Source organism: Lagenorhynchus albirostris, chromosome 21, assembly GCF_949774975.1.
Source record: "Lagenorhynchus albirostris chromosome 21, mLagAlb1.1, whole genome shotgun sequence".
Lineage (NCBI taxonomy): Eukaryota > Metazoa > Chordata > Mammalia > Artiodactyla > Delphinidae > Lagenorhynchus > Lagenorhynchus albirostris.
Window position 1 is genome coordinate 20,883,862 of NC_083115.1, and position 20,082 is coordinate 20,903,943.

General features: G+C 39.8%; 1 protein-coding gene across 3 annotated transcripts in view; it reads left to right on the plus strand.

Annotated features, from left to right (window-relative positions):
* Positions 1-20,082, plus strand: part of FAT1 (FAT atypical cadherin 1) — a 104,667-nt gene that overhangs the window by 58,549 nt on the left and 26,036 nt on the right. For 2 of the 3 annotated variants that reach the window (XM_060136674.1, XM_060136675.1), the window contains exons 4-9: positions 1,564-1,893; positions 2,254-2,464; positions 4,688-4,827; positions 9,322-9,597; positions 9,725-9,935; positions 15,617-19,684. In XM_060136674.1, the coding sequence (XP_059992657.1) occupies positions 1,564-1,893; positions 2,254-2,464; positions 4,688-4,827; positions 9,322-9,597; positions 9,725-9,935; positions 15,617-19,684 (5,236 nt within the window). Of the gene's footprint in view, positions 1-1,563; positions 1,894-2,253; positions 2,465-4,687; positions 4,828-9,321; positions 9,598-9,724; positions 9,936-10,738; positions 10,748-15,616; positions 19,685-20,082 lie in introns of all 3 variants that reach the window. The other variant, XM_060136676.1, reaches the window with a different exon arrangement.

Sequence of the window (20,082 nt, forward strand, 5' to 3'; positions counted from 1 at the left end):
AAGATAAACAGATGCCAAAATATCCAAGGCAGCAGGTTACGAACAGTGGCGTCCTGCTGCGGCCCCCTCACCCTGATTAGAACTGCACTACACACCTGCTAATTGTCCGCCTCACTCCGGAGCCCTCTCTTCTCAATGAATATCAAAGGCTGGGTGGGAGCAGGTATAAGATACTTAGGACTTGGAAGATGATATTAAGATATTGATAGGAAATAAGATTCGTTTACATATCATGTATGTTTCTCTGTAGCCCTTTTGTGGTAATTTATTTGAGGGCCAGTGTTGGCATTGATTTGACTGTCTTAAAGAAGAGAGTATTTTTAGTAACATGTTAAAAGCTCTGTCGCCTGGCTGCTAGTTATGGAACCCAAACGGAGGAAACGATTTGACGAATGCTACAAAGCGTAGTACTTGGTTGTATTTCTCTTTAATTTTTCTTTTTTCCTAACGATCACATGAAAACTGATCAAAAGGAAATGTTTTGAGAGGTTAAAATTAAAATAGTAATTATAATTTTGTTTCATTTTGAGAGTTTGGGAAGGCAAATCATGTGCTTTAATTAAAGCAGCTACTTTACTTAAGTACTCTTGACAAGTACCATGAAGATACATTCATTCCCACTTTTATAAACAACAGAATTTGAACCTGCCAAGCTTCAGAAAGAACATAGTTCCACAGAAAACTTAAGTCTACTTTAATGTTTTTAGCATTTCATTAATTCACTTGGGATGACGTGGTGAGGGGAGTAACTACGGCCATCCCTTTTAATGTGCACACTGAACTGAAAATGAACATTGGATCTGAGGGTGAAATGGTTTCTCATGCATTCAGAAGCATTCACCAGCGTAACCCTCAAGAATCTCAGATCTTCATTCCTAAAATGAATACATGAATAATCTACTTAGAATAAAAGTTACTTTACGTTTCTTTTACTGAAAATCTCATTTAATAAGTTGGTCTTAAATTTAAATGCTTATGTTCACCTTACAAAACATGGAAATCTTCTGTACAAGAAAAGAGAGAGCCAGGCAAAATAAAACGATGATTGCTAGTATTAAAAGGCCTGCTACTTAGCATGTATTTTAATCGGATGATTTAACTTATTTTATTGACGAAGCTTAAAAATGACAGTTTTTAAATGCAGTATGTGAAGATTTTATTTTTAAGCATGTACAAGAGGACTCTAACTATTTAAAAGCAAAATCTTCATGTATCTCTTCCTTCGCTTAAAAATACTGAGTTTTTGAGAGCTTAACGTTTACAGTTAGGGCGTGTGAGGAAGAGGGGTGACGGGTAAGGAGAGAGCGAGGGCTCAGAGCCCGTGCTTTCCTAGCCCCTGGCCTCCCCCCGGGCTGCCCCCAGTCCCTTTGTGAAAATGGAGAGGTTGCCCTGCCCCCTCACAGGGCTGTGGTCGGAGTGAGGAATCGGTACGTGTCCATAGTGCTGTGTGAATTGCAGAGGTTTATAGAAAAGGTGATTGTCATTAAGAAGAAGACATTCACTTTTTATACAGTATATTTTAAAAACATTTCTTGATGTTATTTTTTTTTAAAAAAAAAACAGGTTACAGTGACAGACAATGGTAGTCCCCCCAAGTCAACCATTGCAAGAGTAATTGTGAAGATCCTTGATGAAAATGACAACAAGCCTCAGTTCCTGCAGAAGTTCTACAAAATCAGACTCCCAGAGCGGGAAAAACCAGAACGAGAAAGAAACACCAAGCGCGAGCCTTTATATCGTGTTATAGCTACAGACAAAGATGAAGGTCCCAATGCAGAAATCTCCTATAGCATTGAAGAGGGAAATGAACATGGCAAATTTTTTATTGAGCCAAAAACTGGAGTGGTTTTGTCCAAGAAGTTTTCTGGAGCTGGAGAATATGATATTCTTTCAGTGAGTGAAGATCTAGTCTTTGAATTTCTTCCATAATTTGACCGTTAATCTAGTCTTATGTCTCTCATAACTTTCTCTCTATTCAGTAAAATGGCCTCAGTGCTGTACCTAACAATGGGAAGTATGGGTTTGCTTTTCCCTTTTTTAGTTGTCATTCTCGTTATCTATGTTGAGTATGGCATAAAAAGGTTGCCCTTTTTATCAGGCATTAAATGGAATATGGAATTAACATGGAATATATACCGCACAGATATTAAATGTTTGAAATTGGTTCAGTTTCAGACCAAACCAATCAATGCTTCAGTTATGGGATGCAACTTTTCATTTGCTGTTTTTATCCCCTCTGCCCATATTTTATAGATTAAGGCAGTTGATAATGGTCGCCCCCAAAAGTCATCAACCACTCGACTCCATATTGAATGGATCTCCAAACCCAAACCGTCCCCGGAGCCAATTTCATTTGAAGAATCATTTTTTACCTTTACTGTAATGGAAAGCGATCCAGTTGCTCACATGATTGGAGTAATAGCTGTTGAGCCTCCAGGCATACCTCTTTGGTTTGACATCATTGGTAAGCTGCATGACGGTTTTCATCATCCTTGTATAGATCACACTGAGGGGAACCTGCCTCTGGTTTTCTGATTTGGGGGCATATCTCAGAATTTAAAATTGGGAGTAAGACCTATAAGTGGAGAATTTGTTTTAAACTGCAGTATTTTGCTTGCATAATTTTTCACTGTATCCAACATATATTAAACTTGTTTAAAATAGGTGCTCTGTATGTACCTTATTAATATAAAAATAAAGTTTTTAAAAGTGTACCAAAGAGATACAGAGAAATCTGAATGTTTGGTCTAAAAGCACAGCTTCTTAATTTTTCCTCTTGATACATAACATATAGCACATAACTATTTTTAGTGATTATGATTTGAATGTTTAAAATAACTATGCCTACGTGATTGTCGCATGTCAGTATTTTATAGGGAATATGCTTAAAATTTATAAGTTATAAAGGATAGTGTCAACTGTGGCTTTTTAAGTTTGATTTACCTCATTTTCAGTAGAAAGCAGGCTTCACTAGATTAAATCACCCTGTGATAAAAATTATATGCCTAAGCCAATTCTTTTTTTTCTGTCATTGAATTTAGCTAGATATTGAATGTAATACAACGTACTTAAAACAATTTCACATTAGACTTTGCGGTCTTAGTTTTTTAATTCTTATTTCTTCACAGTATTTTAATTACAAGTATATTTAAAGTCAAAAGTACGTGTTCGGGTTATCTTTGGTTGGAACCCAATATCCCTTTTTCCTCTTCACCCCGGAGCCCTCCTGCCCCAGTTGCTGTCTCAGCGGGTTGAAGCCGCAGGGACCACAGGGCGCAGGGGTTCGGGCTCTACCTCTTGAACTTTCTAGACAGCTGGGCTGTTTTCCTTACTTTGGTCTTTGTATGAAATTGTTTATGTTATAAACTCCTACGAAACCATTATAGTTTAGTTTTAAATGAACAAAAAAAGATTCTTTTCATAGTTAACTGCAGTCAGAATAGTTTGCTTGCTGTCCAGTAACTCCTATCGCATTTCCAGATGGGCAGACTGCGGCTGCGCAGCATCTAACCTCACGTGTAAACTGACTGCCTTTGGAACCACTTTGATTGATTGCTCTCCTTGTTCTGTGCTTGCCTTCCATGCTTGCTTCTTTTTGGCTGTGCCAGGAGACACATTTGCTAGAGAAGTGTTTTACGTCTTTCAGATGACTTGTGACCTGAACTGTACAGCAGAAGGTATCTGCTGAGATCACATAATTTGCCTCAGATTATGAGATCTAAAGAAAAGCATCCATTTTTCAAACTTTTTTCTTTCCAGTGACCATCTTTCATTGCTTTTTCTTTTCATAGTGGGCCCATGGTCGTCTGTTCCAATTGCAAACATTCTGACTTTCCATATATCCCTAGATCCTTATTTTTAGATTTAACTGAAGACTGTTTTGTGTGTGTGCTGTTTTGCTTTTTGGTTGGATTTAGTAATAGAACTTCATCATGATGTTTAGACTTTATTTTCATTCCATTCCATTTCATTGATATAAGTATCTCACGTTCAGTGGCTTTGAAGAGAGTTTATCTGGAATATGATGGGGAATGCATTTGGATAATGTTAGTAGCACAGAAACCTTTTTTCATTAAGCTTTGTGTATGACAGCAATGGGAAAAATTTTCAAATAGTGAAAATTCTCAACTAGTAAGAGTCCGGACTAACCAGTGATAACTACCACAATTTTTTTTTTCCAGAGTTAACATTTGTTTTTAATAGTTATTTCATTAGAGCAATACGCTCAAATCGTCACAAAATTTTTTTTTTAGTAAATTTTTAAATGGCCAACTTTTTGGTTACTAAATGATATGAAATGTAGCTACTGAGATATAAGTTAAAGAGGTATTCAGAACCCTTGAAAAAACAAACTGAAAGTAATTCATTGGTCGTATTAGAAACGTTTTTGTTGTTGTTTTCAGAGTTGCTCTCTTGCTTCCTCTCATTTAGTAGCTTCCTCGGCAGTTATGGCTCAGCTTTTTTTTTTTCCTAGTAAGCCAGCATTGTCTTTCCAGTTGGTCCTTCTTTTCTGGTCTTTCAAAATGAAAGCTCTTTGGAATCACTTTGACCAATATATCAGAAATTTTTCTTTCTTTCTTCGTTTATTTTTAAAACTGCCATTAAAAATTAGAAAGCCACAAAATAAATGACAAATTTTCATCCCGTGACCTGTTTTTACTTTAACGTTTGTCCTAACTTAAACTAGGTGGCAACTATGATAGTCACTTTGATGTGGACAAGGGCACTGGAACCATCATTATTGCCAAACCTCTTGATGCAGAACAAAAATCAAACTACAATCTCACAGTCGAGGCTACAGATGGAACCACCACTATACTGACTCAGGTAGGCAAATTGCTGATGATACGGTGTTCTGATCTAAGTGTCCACAGGCAATATGAGCAATTGATTCTGCCCTCTGAGGTTCTCAAATCAGAAGTTACTATTTTGATATAGTTTATGCACATGTACACAGCAAGGATTTTTATTTAGGGAATGAAATATCACTGCAAATCCTGTTTTAGGTTTTGAATGTAATTAACCAGTTTTGAAAACTTTGAAAGAAGACTTAAAAAAAAAAACATGTTATGCCATCAAAATCTTTTATTTTTACACTCATTTTGAATTGTACTAGTATAAAGTATATCACTGTCAAGGATGACTTGTTCAAGTCATTTGCATTAAAACTGGTTAAAGTGATTAATTATCTTTTAAAACACTTTTTTGGGTTTTTTCCCCCCCTTGACTACCTTAGGCTGTGTAAAATAACTGATAAAACTGTTCTATTCCTTTAAATATCTTTATTCCTATCTGATGATTAAGACATGGTCCGATTACTGGCATTTCAAATTGAAATGTCAGAACCCTATAAATTACATTTAAGTTCTGTTCTTTCTTATCAGTTTCTCTGATTCACAGTGGGGGCTGTTTGAGAACTTCTTAAATACTTGCTGTGTGCCAGGTATTGTTCTAGAAACTGAGTAGTAGGAAACAAAATCCTGCCCTCTTGGAGTTTACATTACAATGATAAAGCCAAAGCCTTGTGTTTAATGTGCTGTGTGTGAAAAGTAAAAGGAAGAAATTAAATGTTAGAGGATAAAATGCTTCTGAATTCCAATTTCCTATCTTTAGATTATACTATTTTAAATCTTAAGACAGATCATTTACTAAATCATTTAGTTGCATTGAAGAATAAAAATTAGTCTGTGATGTCTTTTCAATTAATAAATGAATAGATAATTTAAAGTCAGTTGTGAAATGACCTTATTTCTTTGTCCAAATGCTTGTGATTTTTAATGTATTTAAAATTGATAATATGAATCATGCTTTGGGGTCATTTTGAGGTTGTCATGTAAAAGTACCAGCACAGTATTAAAATTTCAGCCTTGTCAGTAACTGTTCTCTTTGTAGAAACTAGACTTTAGAGCATGAAAATGAGAAGAAAGGCATCAAGAATTGTAATAAATTGAACAGGGTAATTCTGAAAGGTTAAAGAGTATAACTGTTCAAGTTCAAGTAATTGACTAACCAGAAGTCTAGCAAAGGAAACTTAATAACGAGTAGAAATGACCCTCTGTGCCAAGCCTTCTCATTACTAAAGATGATATATCTACCTGTAGCATTTATCACTTACTACATAACTCACAGTAAGTGTAGTTTTCATTAGTATAGTTAAGAGCTTAGTATGAAATACGGTGCCTAAAATTCCCATAAAACCCAGTAAATATATTCTCTCAGGGACACAGAATTTCTTCAATTTCAATGCTTCGGGCATACTTCTGTAACTTATTTTGAGTCATTTTCAGAGGGTCTTGATAATATCCTAGTGAATTGCTGGCAGGGAGAGGTAGAGTATCAGAGAGCGGTCCAGATCCCAGGCTGACCTGTCCAGGTGTGGGTCATTAGGGAACAATGACCAGTAATTAGGTTTTGATTTCCAGTCTGGGGCTGAGAACAGGGAGATAGGAATCTGAGTGGGAGGAGAGCAGCAAATACCAGCTGAAGAGGGACACAGAGATCAGAACCCAGCTGACAAGGCACTGGAACACAGCAGGTAGATTCCTGTTTGTAGGTGAAACTCAGGAACCAACGGAACAGGTTTTGCCGCATCACGGTTGGTAGCAGCAGGTGTCAGATCTGAGGTTTGGAGAGTGTTTTCCATTAAGCCAGAGAGCATCCTCGCAGAGGGGAGTAGCGGAGGATCGTGATGTAACTGCCAGTGCTCTGTTGAAGCAGCTTTCCTTGCTTTGTTGTCCTGCTGTTTCCGCTGAGGATGTTGCCCAATATTAAATCACGTCACTTTGCTTTATCTGTTATTTCAAGGTAACTTACCAAATCCAGTTCACATTTTTTCCCTTTCTTTGAAACAGCTTTGCTTTCCTGTTTTCTTTCAGTTTCTCTGGAACATCAGCATTGCATACTCTGGAGCAGGCCACTTTGTTTGAATCGGGGCTCTGCCTCTTACTCCTATGCATGGGCAGGTGGCTATGACCCTCTGTGCTTCCATTTCTCCTCTGGAAAATGGGCACAGCGACTTTGCCCTCATAGGACAAAGTGAGACGACACTCGGGTGCTGGCCCCTCAAGCCCTCAGGCCTGTCCCCAGTGAGCACTCCCTGCGTGTTCCCTGTCGCACATCAGCACTGGTTTGGGCTCCTGTCCCCCTGCTTGGCACTGAGTCACCTTCCTGTCTCCATTCTCTGTCTCTGCGATTCATCCTGCACTGCCTGCTAACCAGCACGGTCTTCCTGACTGGGAGGAGGACGGAAGGTGATTTGCTCCCATCAGACAGTTCAGAGCACACAGGCCACACAGTTCTCAGCCTCTGCTCGGGAGCCAGGCTCTGCTCTCGGACCCCACCTTCTCCCTGTTCCTTTTCTTTGTCACCCCCGGTTCAGGGTCCTCCTGAGGTGTCTGAGAGACAGGATGTTCCCTTCCACCCTCGCCTTCACATCTCTGACTGAGCTTTTCCTCCTACCCCAGTATACGTTCATCTGCCAACCTAAAACCTGTGCAAGCAGAGCTTGTCTCCTCCTCGAAAGCTTCCTAAATGGCCTGCACCACCTCTGGACTCCTGAAAACTTCCTTGATAACATAGGAAACCTGTATGTACAAGGCATTGCCCAGTGAGGTTGAAAGCTTCAGGGGGCAGGGGTGCTCCATACTTCTTTACACCCTCCTTAAATGCAGCAGGTGCCGAGCATGGACGTGCCCGGGAAATATGTCAGTTGAACTGCTTTATCAAAGAGGGTTGTTCTTACTTCAGCTGTTCATATTTAGGTGGGGTCAGTTGATCTTGGAGCAGGATTAAACTGTGTTTGCCCAACACTCCTTCCATGAGAAAATAAATTTTAAATGTGTAGTGGAGGGACTTCCCTGGTGGCACAGTGGTTGGGAGTCCGCCTGCCAACGCAGGGGACGTGTGTTCGAGCCCTGGTCTGGGAAGATCCCACATGCTGCGGAGCAACTGAGCCTGTGCACCACAACTGCGAAGCCCACGTGCCACAACTGCTGGAGCCCGTGCTCTGCAGCAGGGGAGGCCGCTGCAATGAGAAGCCCATGCACCTCAATGGAGACCAAACGCAGACAAAAATTTAAAAAAAACAAAATTGTGTAGTGGAAATGAATATGTAGTGATTTAATTTATAGAAATTATCTTTATAGCCTTTGCTTCTGGATCATCATTGACCTTTCAAAGTGAGGCATCTGTAGTTTTAAATGTTTACATAACTTTCACATAAACCCTTTCTGTGGTTTGGTGGATACATTTAGTGTTCATATAGTTTAATGTTACAGATCCACCGCTGAGGTCTCAGTGTTCTAGGAGAACGGTGGTATTGTCTTCATGGAAAGGCCTCTAGTCCGTGTTCTTGGCCCCGTGTGGTTAACACGCCACCCTCCCCCATGCGGTACTAGGACTTTGGCCTTCTGTGCCATTCGGACTAGTGAGGTTTGTTCCGTATGAGCTAGTGAAGCTCATGTTTCTTGTTTATAACTGTGACCATCTTTTACAATTGTAGTGATTTCCATTATGCCTTATCCACATGTGTCTTTTCAATCTGAAAATTAATCTTCTTACTGTCAAGTTAAATTTTTTTTTTAATTTAACTTGGGACTGAGTTTTTAAATATCTTTTTTTTTCCTTTAAGGTTTTTATTTAATATTTATTTTATGACCTACTTAAGAGAATTCTCTCTCTTGAGTGTATTTAAATTGCTTTTAAGAAATAAATGTATTTACTATCTGTGTAGTTTTGTGATCACAAAAATATAAGGATTTTAAAGCACATTTCTCATTTTCCTTTTTATTCATAATATTGGTAGGGATTTGGAATCTCAAAGATTAGAACAAGAACTTCAGATACTGTGACCATTAAGCAGCACACTCACCTCAGTAGCTTGGTAGTTACAGGTGCAAATCTGATATAGGAAATCAGTCTTCTGTGAATCCTGGTAAAGTAAATTCTTTATCTTTACATGAGCAATCTAGAAATTTCTGTGGAGACCCAAGAGAAATTAAGCCTGCATTTCAGAAAGAAATGTGTGTTACATTTGTGTGTGTGTTACATTTTTCTCTCAAAAATTAGTCTCAGGAATTTAGAAACGTTTTTATTATCTTACTCATATTTATATAGGTAATATGTCAATGAAAAATTTGAAAGATGTTTTTTATTCTGGATTTTGGTTGCTTTTATTTCTCATGTTTGAATTTCATTTTGCTCAAAAATTAGGGTTTTTTTTTTTTTTTCAGTGTGCATTTGATTTTTTTCCCCTGATTCTTTAAATACTAAAACATCATGATTAGGAATATTATTGTTATGTGAGTAATTTTGTCATCACAGGTATTCATCAAAGTAATAGACACAAATGACCATCGTCCTCAGTTTTCTACATCAAAATATGAAGTTGTTATTCCTGAAGACACAGCACCAGAAACAGAAATTTTGCAAATCAGTGCTGTGGATAAAGATGAAAAAAACAAACTAATCTACAGTCTGCAGAGCAGTATCGATCCATTGAGTCTCAAGAAATTTCGCCTTGATCCTGCAACTGGCTCTCTCTATACGGCAGAAAAACTTGATCATGAAGCCATTCAGCAGCATGTTCTCACAGTCATGGTAGGGCTTTCTGCTCATACTTCTGACACACTGTTTGGTTCCTGCAGGGTTCCATGTGATTGAGAGTGATCTTTAATCAGTTTTAAGGAAAGCTTTAACAGGATCAATAATATGCTGATTCTTTTAGGTACGAGATCAAGATGTCCCTGTAAAGCGCAACTTTGCACGGATTGTTGTCAATGTCAGCGACACCAATGACCACGCCCCCTGGTTCACGAGCTCCTCCTACAAAGGGCGGGTTTATGAATCAGCAGCTGTCGGCTCAGTTGTGTTGCAGGTTACAGCTCTGGACAAGGACAAAGGGAAAAATGCTGAAGTGCTGTACTCTATCGAATCAGGTATTTTTGGAGCACTGCTTTTATAACTGCTTTTTTTTATAACTGCACTTTTTTTTATAGGTTTATAACTTTGCACTTGTTAGAAAGTATGTTTTTTCTAAAATTAGTTCTAGATGTTGAAACATTTCTGTGTATCAAAACTGCTTAAATTGATAGCTACCATTTTACATGTTAGGAGAAAGAAAAAAAAATTAACTTCTAATTCATTGGAAAGCAAAGCTAGAGAGTCCTAACTATATTTGGGTAATGTTCTTGGAGATTCATAATATTAGCATAATTCAAGGCTCTGAGAAGTCCTGCAGTAAAGAAAACTTTATTTGACCAATTCAGGATTTCCAAAATGGTTTTAACCACACGATCGTTTTCCTCCATAAACTATGAAGTACTCTTAGGGTAAGGCTGGCCTAGTGATTTAACATTTTTCTTTTAGTCAGAGCATATCTTCTCTTGGGCAGAGCAGGAAACTCTGTGACAGAGTGCCAACTCATCCAGTTCTAATTGGGTCACATCTCATAAAGGGTGTCCATGCCTCTCCTACCCCTTCCAGGCTTTGCTTTTCTGCTTTTCACCCCCATGCATCTTTCACAGTTGCATTTCGTTCATGGAATTGGGTTGGTACAGTAGGTCCCAGGGTTGGGACGAGGGCTTGAAGAAATGTTGAAAAGGCTAAGGGGCTTGCTGGAGTTGGGCGGGAGACAGCAAAGCAGGGAGACCAGCTGGAACTGTGGGCCTGGACAGCTCTGGGTGTGATAGGGCAAGAGGTCCAGAGCCTTGCTGGTGATTCCAAGAAGGAGGATCACCAGGAAATGGTGGTGACAAAGTGAAATGTTGTTCTGTTTTCTGTTTGATGCTGCTATTCACTCATTCATTTCTTTATTCCGTGGACTCTCATTTTATATGCCCGGTGCCCTGCTAGGAGCATTTGTACTTGTGCTTGATAGGTAGGGGTTACCATCGGTCCACAAATGTATGTGCTTGCAAAAGAATTCTGTCCCTGATTGAAACAGGGATCTGCTTTAGAGCATGTGATTTATTCAGTCAGAAATCATCTAGCTTTGGGACTTGCCCGACTCGTGCCAAATACTATGAGTAAGTGATTAAATATCAAGAAGGCAGCTTCCAGTTTTCCATCTTTCTCAGTGCCATTGTCAGTACAAAGGTTAGACTCTTTCATTCTTTCTCTATAGTGATTTTAGAATATTGAGATCATCCACTTAACTTTTTTTCTGTAAGTCCATACCTCTGCATATTTAGAAATTATGTATCTTTTCTAGGCATTAGAATTGATAGAGGTACAATTAACTGAAGATCATATAATCCAAAGCTGAGCAAATGGAGAGTACTTCTTTGCTTTATCAATGTGTTTTATGTGGTTAAACTATTTTCATCTTAATATATTTGAAGTTTCATTTATTTCCCTGAAAATGACCAAGCTTAAGCCATCCCTCACAAATAAGACCTCATATACTGCCCGAGGTTGCAGTGTTAAAATGTGTTATAGTGTAGTTAGTGCCCTGAATAAAACTGATTTTTCCACTGGTTCAGAAATTTAACCATTAAAAAAGCGCATTCCATTTGTACGTGCCTGAGCACTTCAGTAAAATAGTTTTCCCCCCTGAGACAAACTTACTGGATTTGTGTAGGAGAAAATGTTAAACTTTCCCTTAGCTTTCACATAGTTTTCAGCAATTGGGCGTTTAAAATATGATTGTTGGTGCCTGACTGAAGGCATGCACATTCTTTAAATGCTTGTAATGACTGATGGGATTAGTAATTCGGTATTCCAAGAATGGAACTGTGTCTCCACTCAAAGAATAGATAATACCAAGGGCCTATTCTGATATAAACTCTGGGCTTCAAAGAAGATAATTGGATAGATTTGGTAATGTAAAAATCATGCTATAAAGGTTACTTTATAGGAAACAACTACCATTAAAATGCAGTAGAATTGTATGTGTGTAAATCTGTTGAATAGTAGGCACTATAAAATGGTCACACAGCCTTCATTCAACAGTGTATTCATAGTCACCTGCTTCTGACTTGTGTCAGATTGCATTTAATAAAGTTCAAAAGAGTAGTTACAAATTCAGGCTATAACACTGCATGATTAATTAGCAGCAATTTATGGAGCAAAAGGTTTGGTCTGATGAGGAGTCTTTAGGGAAAAAAGGAAGTAATTAAAGAATATTTTCAGTAATAATTGAGTTAGGGGTTAAGAGACACATCGGTGCCATACTCTGGGCTGTAGCGTTTTATTTATTTTTTTAAAGTAGATGATTGTTAATTCAAAACTGTCATAACCTCTGGAAATAGAAGACACTCCGTAAATATACTTATTGATTAGAATTGGTTTTCTTCCCCAAACTTATGTAAAATGTAATTGCAGTTGAAGCTTTACAGAGGTTGCCATTCTGTGGGGCAGTCAGCATCCACGGCATGTCCACCGTGGGAAGAGGCAGGTCCTGCGCACAGCTTTCTGACGTGCCCTTTGGGGTGTACGTGTGTAATATAGTCATAGCTGACGAGCACACATTTGCATGTTTGTCCATATGGAAAGAACAACTGCCTTGTTCATATGGAAAGAACAATTTAAAACTATTTAGAAATAACCAGTATCTCTCTTACAGTGAATGACTAAGGCCCCAACCTAGTACAGACTTCTGTCACTGCCCTATTAATTTGTTCACAAATGCCATATGTATATTTCAGTATTTGGTGAATGTGGCTATTACTAGATCAGACAAGGACACATTCAAGCCACTCAGCAGCCCTCAGTGTTGCCACATAAATATGGTGTTGCTTTCCATCTGCAAATCTGATGGTTTCTGCCGTAGTATATGTATTGATACAGGTAGGATCCATATACTGATTAACTAGCTGTGTTCCTGTGTAACCTTCTTGTTATCGTTGACAAGCTCAGAGCTGTCTTTATCAAAGTCGAGATACTGCAAGTAGTAAAGAATGTTTTGAATGTCACATTGCTAATAAAAATTTTTTATCAGAGATTTCCAAATAGTCATGACATGTTCCTTTTGCTAATACTTTTAAATGAAGTGCCGCATCTAACAAGTGGTTGTTGGTAGTGATTGAAGTATAGCATAAATGCAGGGAAACAAAACCAAGTAGAAATATAAATATGGTACTTTAATGAATGTATTTTTTTCAAGCTGCTGATCACCCTGTTTGGTATTTAATTTGTTTTCTTTCCATACATGTGTAAAAGTTGTTTCATTCAACAAACATTTGCTGAGTGTCTCCTATGTGTCAGACATTTTTCTAGGCAGAGATGATAAAATAATGAATCAAACAAGCCATGCTTAAGTGGAGCTTACATCCTAGTGGGAGAACAGATAAGAACAAGTGACAATACGTGCTGTAAAAAAAAAACAGCGTAATGGGACAGAAACAGCCATGCTGAATGGGGAGGTCAAGGAAGGCCTCACCACCACATTCTCTAAGAAGGAGGCATTTGGGCAAAACCTGAATGAATGAACGCGTGCATGGAGAGGCAGTGAGAATAGCTGGCGGAAGACTGTTCCAGGCAGGGACCCACCAAGCCCAGTGGTTCCGAGATGAGGATGTGCTCACTTGATTGAGGAGCCTTCTCATTGCAGATAAAATCCATTTATTCCTCCATGTGAGGCCTTGTGTATTTGAAGCTTTAAGATTTTCACTGTACAAAGTAAAAGAGAAATGCATCTAGATGACTGAATATAAAATATGGTAGGTCAGCTACTTTATTAGTACAGACATAGGGTAGTAAAGAGTGGGGATGAAGACAGTTGTCCAGAGGTTTTCACAGCCCCCCAAGCAGTCAACCAGTCACAGCTTTGGAAGTGGGGATGATGCAAAGGTAGCTGAGAAAGGACCTTGGAATCCCAATAACCAACTAAAACACAGTGGGGGAGAACTGGGGTCACTGGCGCTCGTAGGTACACACAGGCCGGAAATTAGTGTCTGCGAGGCCTGGCAGAGGCAGCCAGGGTTCGGCTCAGAGCTTCGTGGCCTGGAGACATTCTGGACCTCTGTCCTGTTGCAGGTTGAGGCATGGCCTTGGGGCCTGGACGCAGAGCCAGGCAGACTTAATGAAAACCAGACTGGGTCTGGCCTCAGAAAGAACTATCATGGATTTTTGGAAAATGTATTAAAGGAAGGAAATGAAAGCTGTAGAGGAAATGTTTACTAGCAATGATGTGGAGGAAGGAGTGCTTGGTTGAGCCCCTGGTTTGCAAGTCACAGGAAGTAATTCTGGTCTATGAAGGGCCGTGCTCGACTGCAGACCTCGAGGAACACAGAATTTGAGAAGGCGGTTAAGTGGCAAGTGGACTTTGTTTTGGTAAAGTGTAATAGTTCAAATTTTCCAAGATTTAAAGAAAAGTATATTTTATAAAAGGGATTCTTTTTAATCACTGAATACATCATTTTTATTACTAAGAAACAAGTTATACGTTTTTCCACTATAAATTCCCTCTGATGAAAGAAAGAATTTTTAACTCCTAACAAATGCTACATTTTCAAGATTAAAGGAATTATCAGTAGGCATTCTTTCTTCTTGTTCGAAGTTGTTTTCCCCTAAAATATGTCAAGTAAGCTTTTAAAGACTCAGGCATGGGGAGCTTCATGATCTTCTGCCTCAGCAAGTTCTGCGGCAGCTCCTCAGACTAGATCAATTCAGTTCTATGACTAGAATAAATGATTCTGGACTCTCTGTTTATAAAACAGAAAAGGGAGGAAGGGTTCGTGGTTGGATCGAATCTGAGGACCCTCACACTGCCTTGATCTACCCAGAAAGAGAGTAAACTGCAGAACTGTAGTAAACTCCTGGTTTCAGGAGGAGCTCAAGTGGCACAAAACTATGGAATATTGTGGAGTTGCATTTGCAGCTAAATACATGTACATAACGTAGCTGGAAAATGTCTAAAGAAAAGCAAGTAAAACAATCTTAAGAGTTTTCAGCCTCAGCAATGTTGACATTTTGCACCAGAAAGTTCTTTGCTGTGGGGCTGTCCTGTGCATTGTAGTATGTTTAGCAGCATCCCTGGCCTCTACTCACTAGAGGTTAGGAGCACCCTCTCCTCACAAGTAGTGGTCACCAAAAAGGGGTCCAGACACGGTTGAATGTCCCTCTGGGTGAAAGCACCTCCAGTTGAGAACCACTCACCTAGAAATTAAATTGACCTGAAAAAATTCAGGGGATATTACTGAAATCTTGGGAAAAAACCCATAAAGTGGGGCAGAGTACACACAGGCTTACTCATCAAGTCCCCGAATGCATAAAATAAGGGCCAACTCTATTTAAGTTTGTTAAATTTAATTGAAGTCTTCCCTTTTCATAGTGGGTAAGATTCTTGAGAGTTTGCAAGTGATAAATAAATATATTCCAAAGGGGTTTTGAGGGACTCTTGGAGATGATTAACTAAACTCTTTTATGGAAGGATAACCAGATCCTTCCACAACACATTCCTGATTCAACCAGAGAGAGTGACTTTTGGCTTTAGGTACAGAGTGATATTACTTCTGTTTCTTTTCATAATCTATAGACAAAACAGAAAAGTTTGCCCTTAGAGTAGATAAAAATGAAACAAATTGAAAAAATGAGACAAATTGAATAAAACAAGTTCCATTCGAATATTGATAGGTCCTTGTATTTTTCTCTAACATGCTTTTTTCTCTCCTCCCAGGAAACATTGGAAATTCTTTTACAATTGATCCCATCTTGGGCTCTATAAAAACTGCCAAAGAATTAGATCGAAGTAACCAAGTGGAATATGACTTAATGGTAAAAGCTATAGATAAAGGCAACCCACCAATGAGTGAAATCACTTCTGTGTGTATCTTTGTCACCATGGCTGACAACGCCTCTCCCAAGTTTACATCAAAAGAGTATTCTGTTGAAATTAGTGAAACTATCAGCATTGGGAGTTTTGTCGGAATGGTTACAGCCCATAGTCAGTCATCAGTGGTATATGAAATAAAAGATGGAAATACAGCTGATGCCTTTGATATTAATCCACATTCTGGAAGTATCATCACTCAGAAAGCTTTGGATTTTGAAACTTTGCCCATTTATACATTGACAATACAAGGAACTAACATGGCTGGTTTGTCTACAAATACAACCGTTCTAGTGCATCTGCAGGATGAAAATGACAACTTGCCAGTTTTTACGCAGGCAGAATATACGGGGCTCATTAGCGAATCAGCTTCAATTCACAGTGTGGTCCTAACAGACAGGAATGTCCCATTAGTTATTCGAGCCACTGATGCTGATAAAGAATCAAATGCTTTGCTTGTCTATCACATTGTTGAACCAGCTATACACAAATATTTTACTGTTGATTCCAGCACTGGTGCTATTCACACAGTACTAAGTTTGGACTATGAACAAACAAGTACTTTTCACTTCACTGTACAAGTTCATGACATGGGAACACCATGTTTATTTGCTGAATACGCAGCCAACGTGACTATCCATGTTATTGACATTAATGACTGCCCTCCTGTGTTCTCCACATCATTGTATGAAGCATCTCTTTTGTTGCCAACATACAAAGGAGTCAAGGTCATTACAGTAAATGCTACAGATGCTGATTCAAGTGCACTGTCACAGTTAATGTACTCCATCACCGAAGGCAACATCGGGGAGAAGTTCTTAATGGACCACAAGACTGGTACTATAACTGTACAAAACACAACTCAGTTGAGGAGCCGCTATGAGTTAACTGTCAGGGCCTCTGATGGCAGATTTGCAAGCTTAACCTCTGTGAAAATTAACGTGAAAGAAAGCAAAGAAAGTCAGCTGAAGTTTACCCAAGATTTCTACTCTGTGGTAGTGAAAGAGAATTCTACTGAAGCCAGAAGATTAGCTGTCATAACTGCTATCGGGAATCCAATCAACGAGCCCCTGTTTTATCACATCCTCAACCCAGATCGCAGATTCAAAATCAGCCGCACGTCCGGAGTTCTGTCGACCACTGGCATACCGTTTGATCGTGAACAGCAGGAGACCTTTGATGTGGTAGTGGAAGTGACACAAGAACGCAGGCCTTCAGCGGTGGCCCGTGTCATTGTAAAGGTCATCGTCGAAGACCAGAATGATAATGCACCGGTGTTTGTCAACCTGCCTTACTACGCCGTCGTTAAAGTGGATACCGCCGTGGGCCATGTTATTCGCTACGTGACAGCCATCGACAGAGATGGCGGCAGGAACGGGGAAGTGCACTACTACCTCAAGGAACACCACGAACACTTCCAAATTGGAGCCTCAGGGGAGATTTCACTGAAAAAACAGTTTGAACCTGACACCTTAAATAAAGAATATCTTGTCACAGTGGTTGCAAAAGATGGAGGAAACCCAGCTTTTTCGGCTGAAGTCATGGTTCCCATCACCGTTATGAACAAAGCCATGCCTGTGTTTGAAAAGCCTTTCTACAGCGCCGAGATTCCAGAGAACGTCCAGATGCACAGCCCCGTTGTCCACGTACAAGCCAACAGTCCAGAGGGCTTGAAAGTGTTCTATAGCATCACAGATGGCGATCCTTTCAGCCAGTTTACTATTAACTTCAACACCGGAGTTATCAATGTCATAGCGCCTCTGGACTTTGAGTCCCACCCAGCATATAAACTGAGCATCCGAGCGACTGACTCCTTGACCGGTGCTCACGCCGAGGTCTTTGTGGACGTAATCGTGGAAGACGTCAACGACAACCCTCCCGTGTTTGCCCAGCAGTCCTATGCCACCACCCTGTCCGAGGCATCTGTAATTGGCACATCCGTGGTTCAAGTCAGAGCAACAGATTCTGACTCAGAACCAAACAGAGGGATTTCATACCATATGTTTGGGAATCATAGCAAGAGTCATGATCATTTTCACATAGACAGCAGCGCTGGCCTCATTTCCCTGGTTAGGACTTTGGATTTTGAGCAGTTCCAGCAGCACAAGATTTTTGTAAGGGCTGTTGATGGCGGCATGCCTCCTCTGAGCAGCGAAGTGGTTGTCACAGTGGATGTCACCGACCTCAACGATCACCCACCACTATTTGACCAACAGATTTATGAAGCCAGAATTAGCGAGCACGCTGCCCATGGGCATTTTGTGACCTGTGTCAAAGCCTATGATGCGGACAGTTCAGACATAGACAAGTTGGAATATTCCATTCTGTCTGGCAATGATCATAAGAATTTTGTCATTGACAGCAGGACGGGGATCATCACGCTCTCCAACCTGCGCCGGCACGCCCTGAAGCCATCGTACACCCTTCAGGTTTCTGTGTCTGACGGAGTTTTTAGGAGTTCAGCTCAGGTTCATGTGAGCGTGATTGGAGGCAATTTGCACAGTCCCATTTTTCTTCAGAACGAATATGAAGTGGAGCTTGCTGAAAATGCTCCCTTGCACACCCTGGTGACCGAGGTTAAAGCAACTGATGGGGATTCGGGTATTTACGGTCACGTTACCTACCATATTGTAAATGACTTTGCCAAAGACAGGTTTTACACAAATGAGAGAGGACAGATCTTTACTTTAGAAAAACTTGATCGAGAAACCCCAGTGGAAAAAGTAATCCCAGTTCGTTTCATGGCCAAGGACACTGGTGGAAAAGTTGCTTTCTGCACCATTAACGTCATCCTTACAGATGACAACGATAATGCACCGCAGTTTCGAGCAACCAAGTTTGAGGTGAATGTTGGATCCAATGCTCCCAAAGGGACGTCGGTCATCAAAGTCCTTGCCAGTGACGCTGATGAGGGATCCAATGCCGACATCACCTATGCCATTGAAGCAGATTCTGAAGGCGTTAAAGAGAATTTGGAAATTAACAGACTGTCTGGCATAATAACTACAAAAGAAAGCTTAATTGGCTTAGAAAACGAGGTCTTCACTTTCTTTGTCAGAGCTGTGGATAATGGGTCTCCACCCAAAGAATCTGTTGTTCCCGTCTACGTTAAAGTACTTCCACCAGAAATGCGGCTTCCAAGATTTTCAGAACCATTTTACACCTATACAGTTTCGGAAGACGTTCCTATTGGAACAGAAATAGATCTCATTCGAGCAGAGCATAGCGAGACTGTCCTTTACAGCCTAGTCAAAGGGAATACTCCAGAGAGCAACAGAGATGAGTTCTTTGTGATCGACAGACAGAGTGGGAGACTGAAACTGGAGAAGGGTCTGGACCATGAGACAACTAAGTGGTACCAGTTTTCCGTACTTGCCAGGTGCACTCACGATGACTATGAGGTGGTGGCTTCTGTAGATGTTAGTATCCAAGTGAAAGATGCAAATGATAACAGCCCTGTCTTGGAGTCTAGTCCATATGAGGCATTTACTGTTGAAAACCTGCCAGGGGGAAGCAGAGTCATCCAGATCAGGGCGTCTGATCTAGATTCAGGAACCAATGGCCAAGTTATGTATAGTCTAGATCAGTCACAAAGTGTAGAAGTCATCGAATCTTTCACCATTAACATGGAAACAGGATGGATTACAACCCTAAAGGAACTTGACCACGAAGAGAGAGACAGTTATCAGATTAAGGTGGTTGCATCAGATCATGGTGAAAAGGTTCAGCTCTCCTCCACAGCCATTGTGGATGTTACTGTCGCCGATGTCAACGATAGTCCCCCACGGTTCACAGCAGAGATTTATAAAGGGACTGTGAGTGAAGATGATCCACCAGGGGGCGTAATTGCCATCCTGAGTACCACGGACGCTGATTCTGAAGAGATCAACAGACAAGTTACATATTACATAACAGGTAACGTGTTTAAAGTGAATGGTTTAATTTAAAATTAAGTTGTATTAGAAGTATAAATTCTGAGATATGTATTTTATGGAAATTGAGAGTTGAAGGGACGATTTTAGTATATCTAAAATAAGTAGAAATAACATCTATTAAGCTATGTTTCAAGTTCTTTGCCTGAGCAAAGCCAGTAGTTGTTTCATTAGGCTGATTTTGATGATTCATTCTGTTGATCTTTATACACTGTATAAAAAAGATATTATAATTTAAAAAATCTATAGTTTCAGTATAGGCTAAAATGTTTACTGATCGTCTTGAAATTTTATTCGGCTTAATGCTGCGTTTAAATACACATTTTAGTGCTGCTTTCTTTGTTTTTTGGGGTTTTTGAGGGTTTTGGGTGGGAGGGGTTA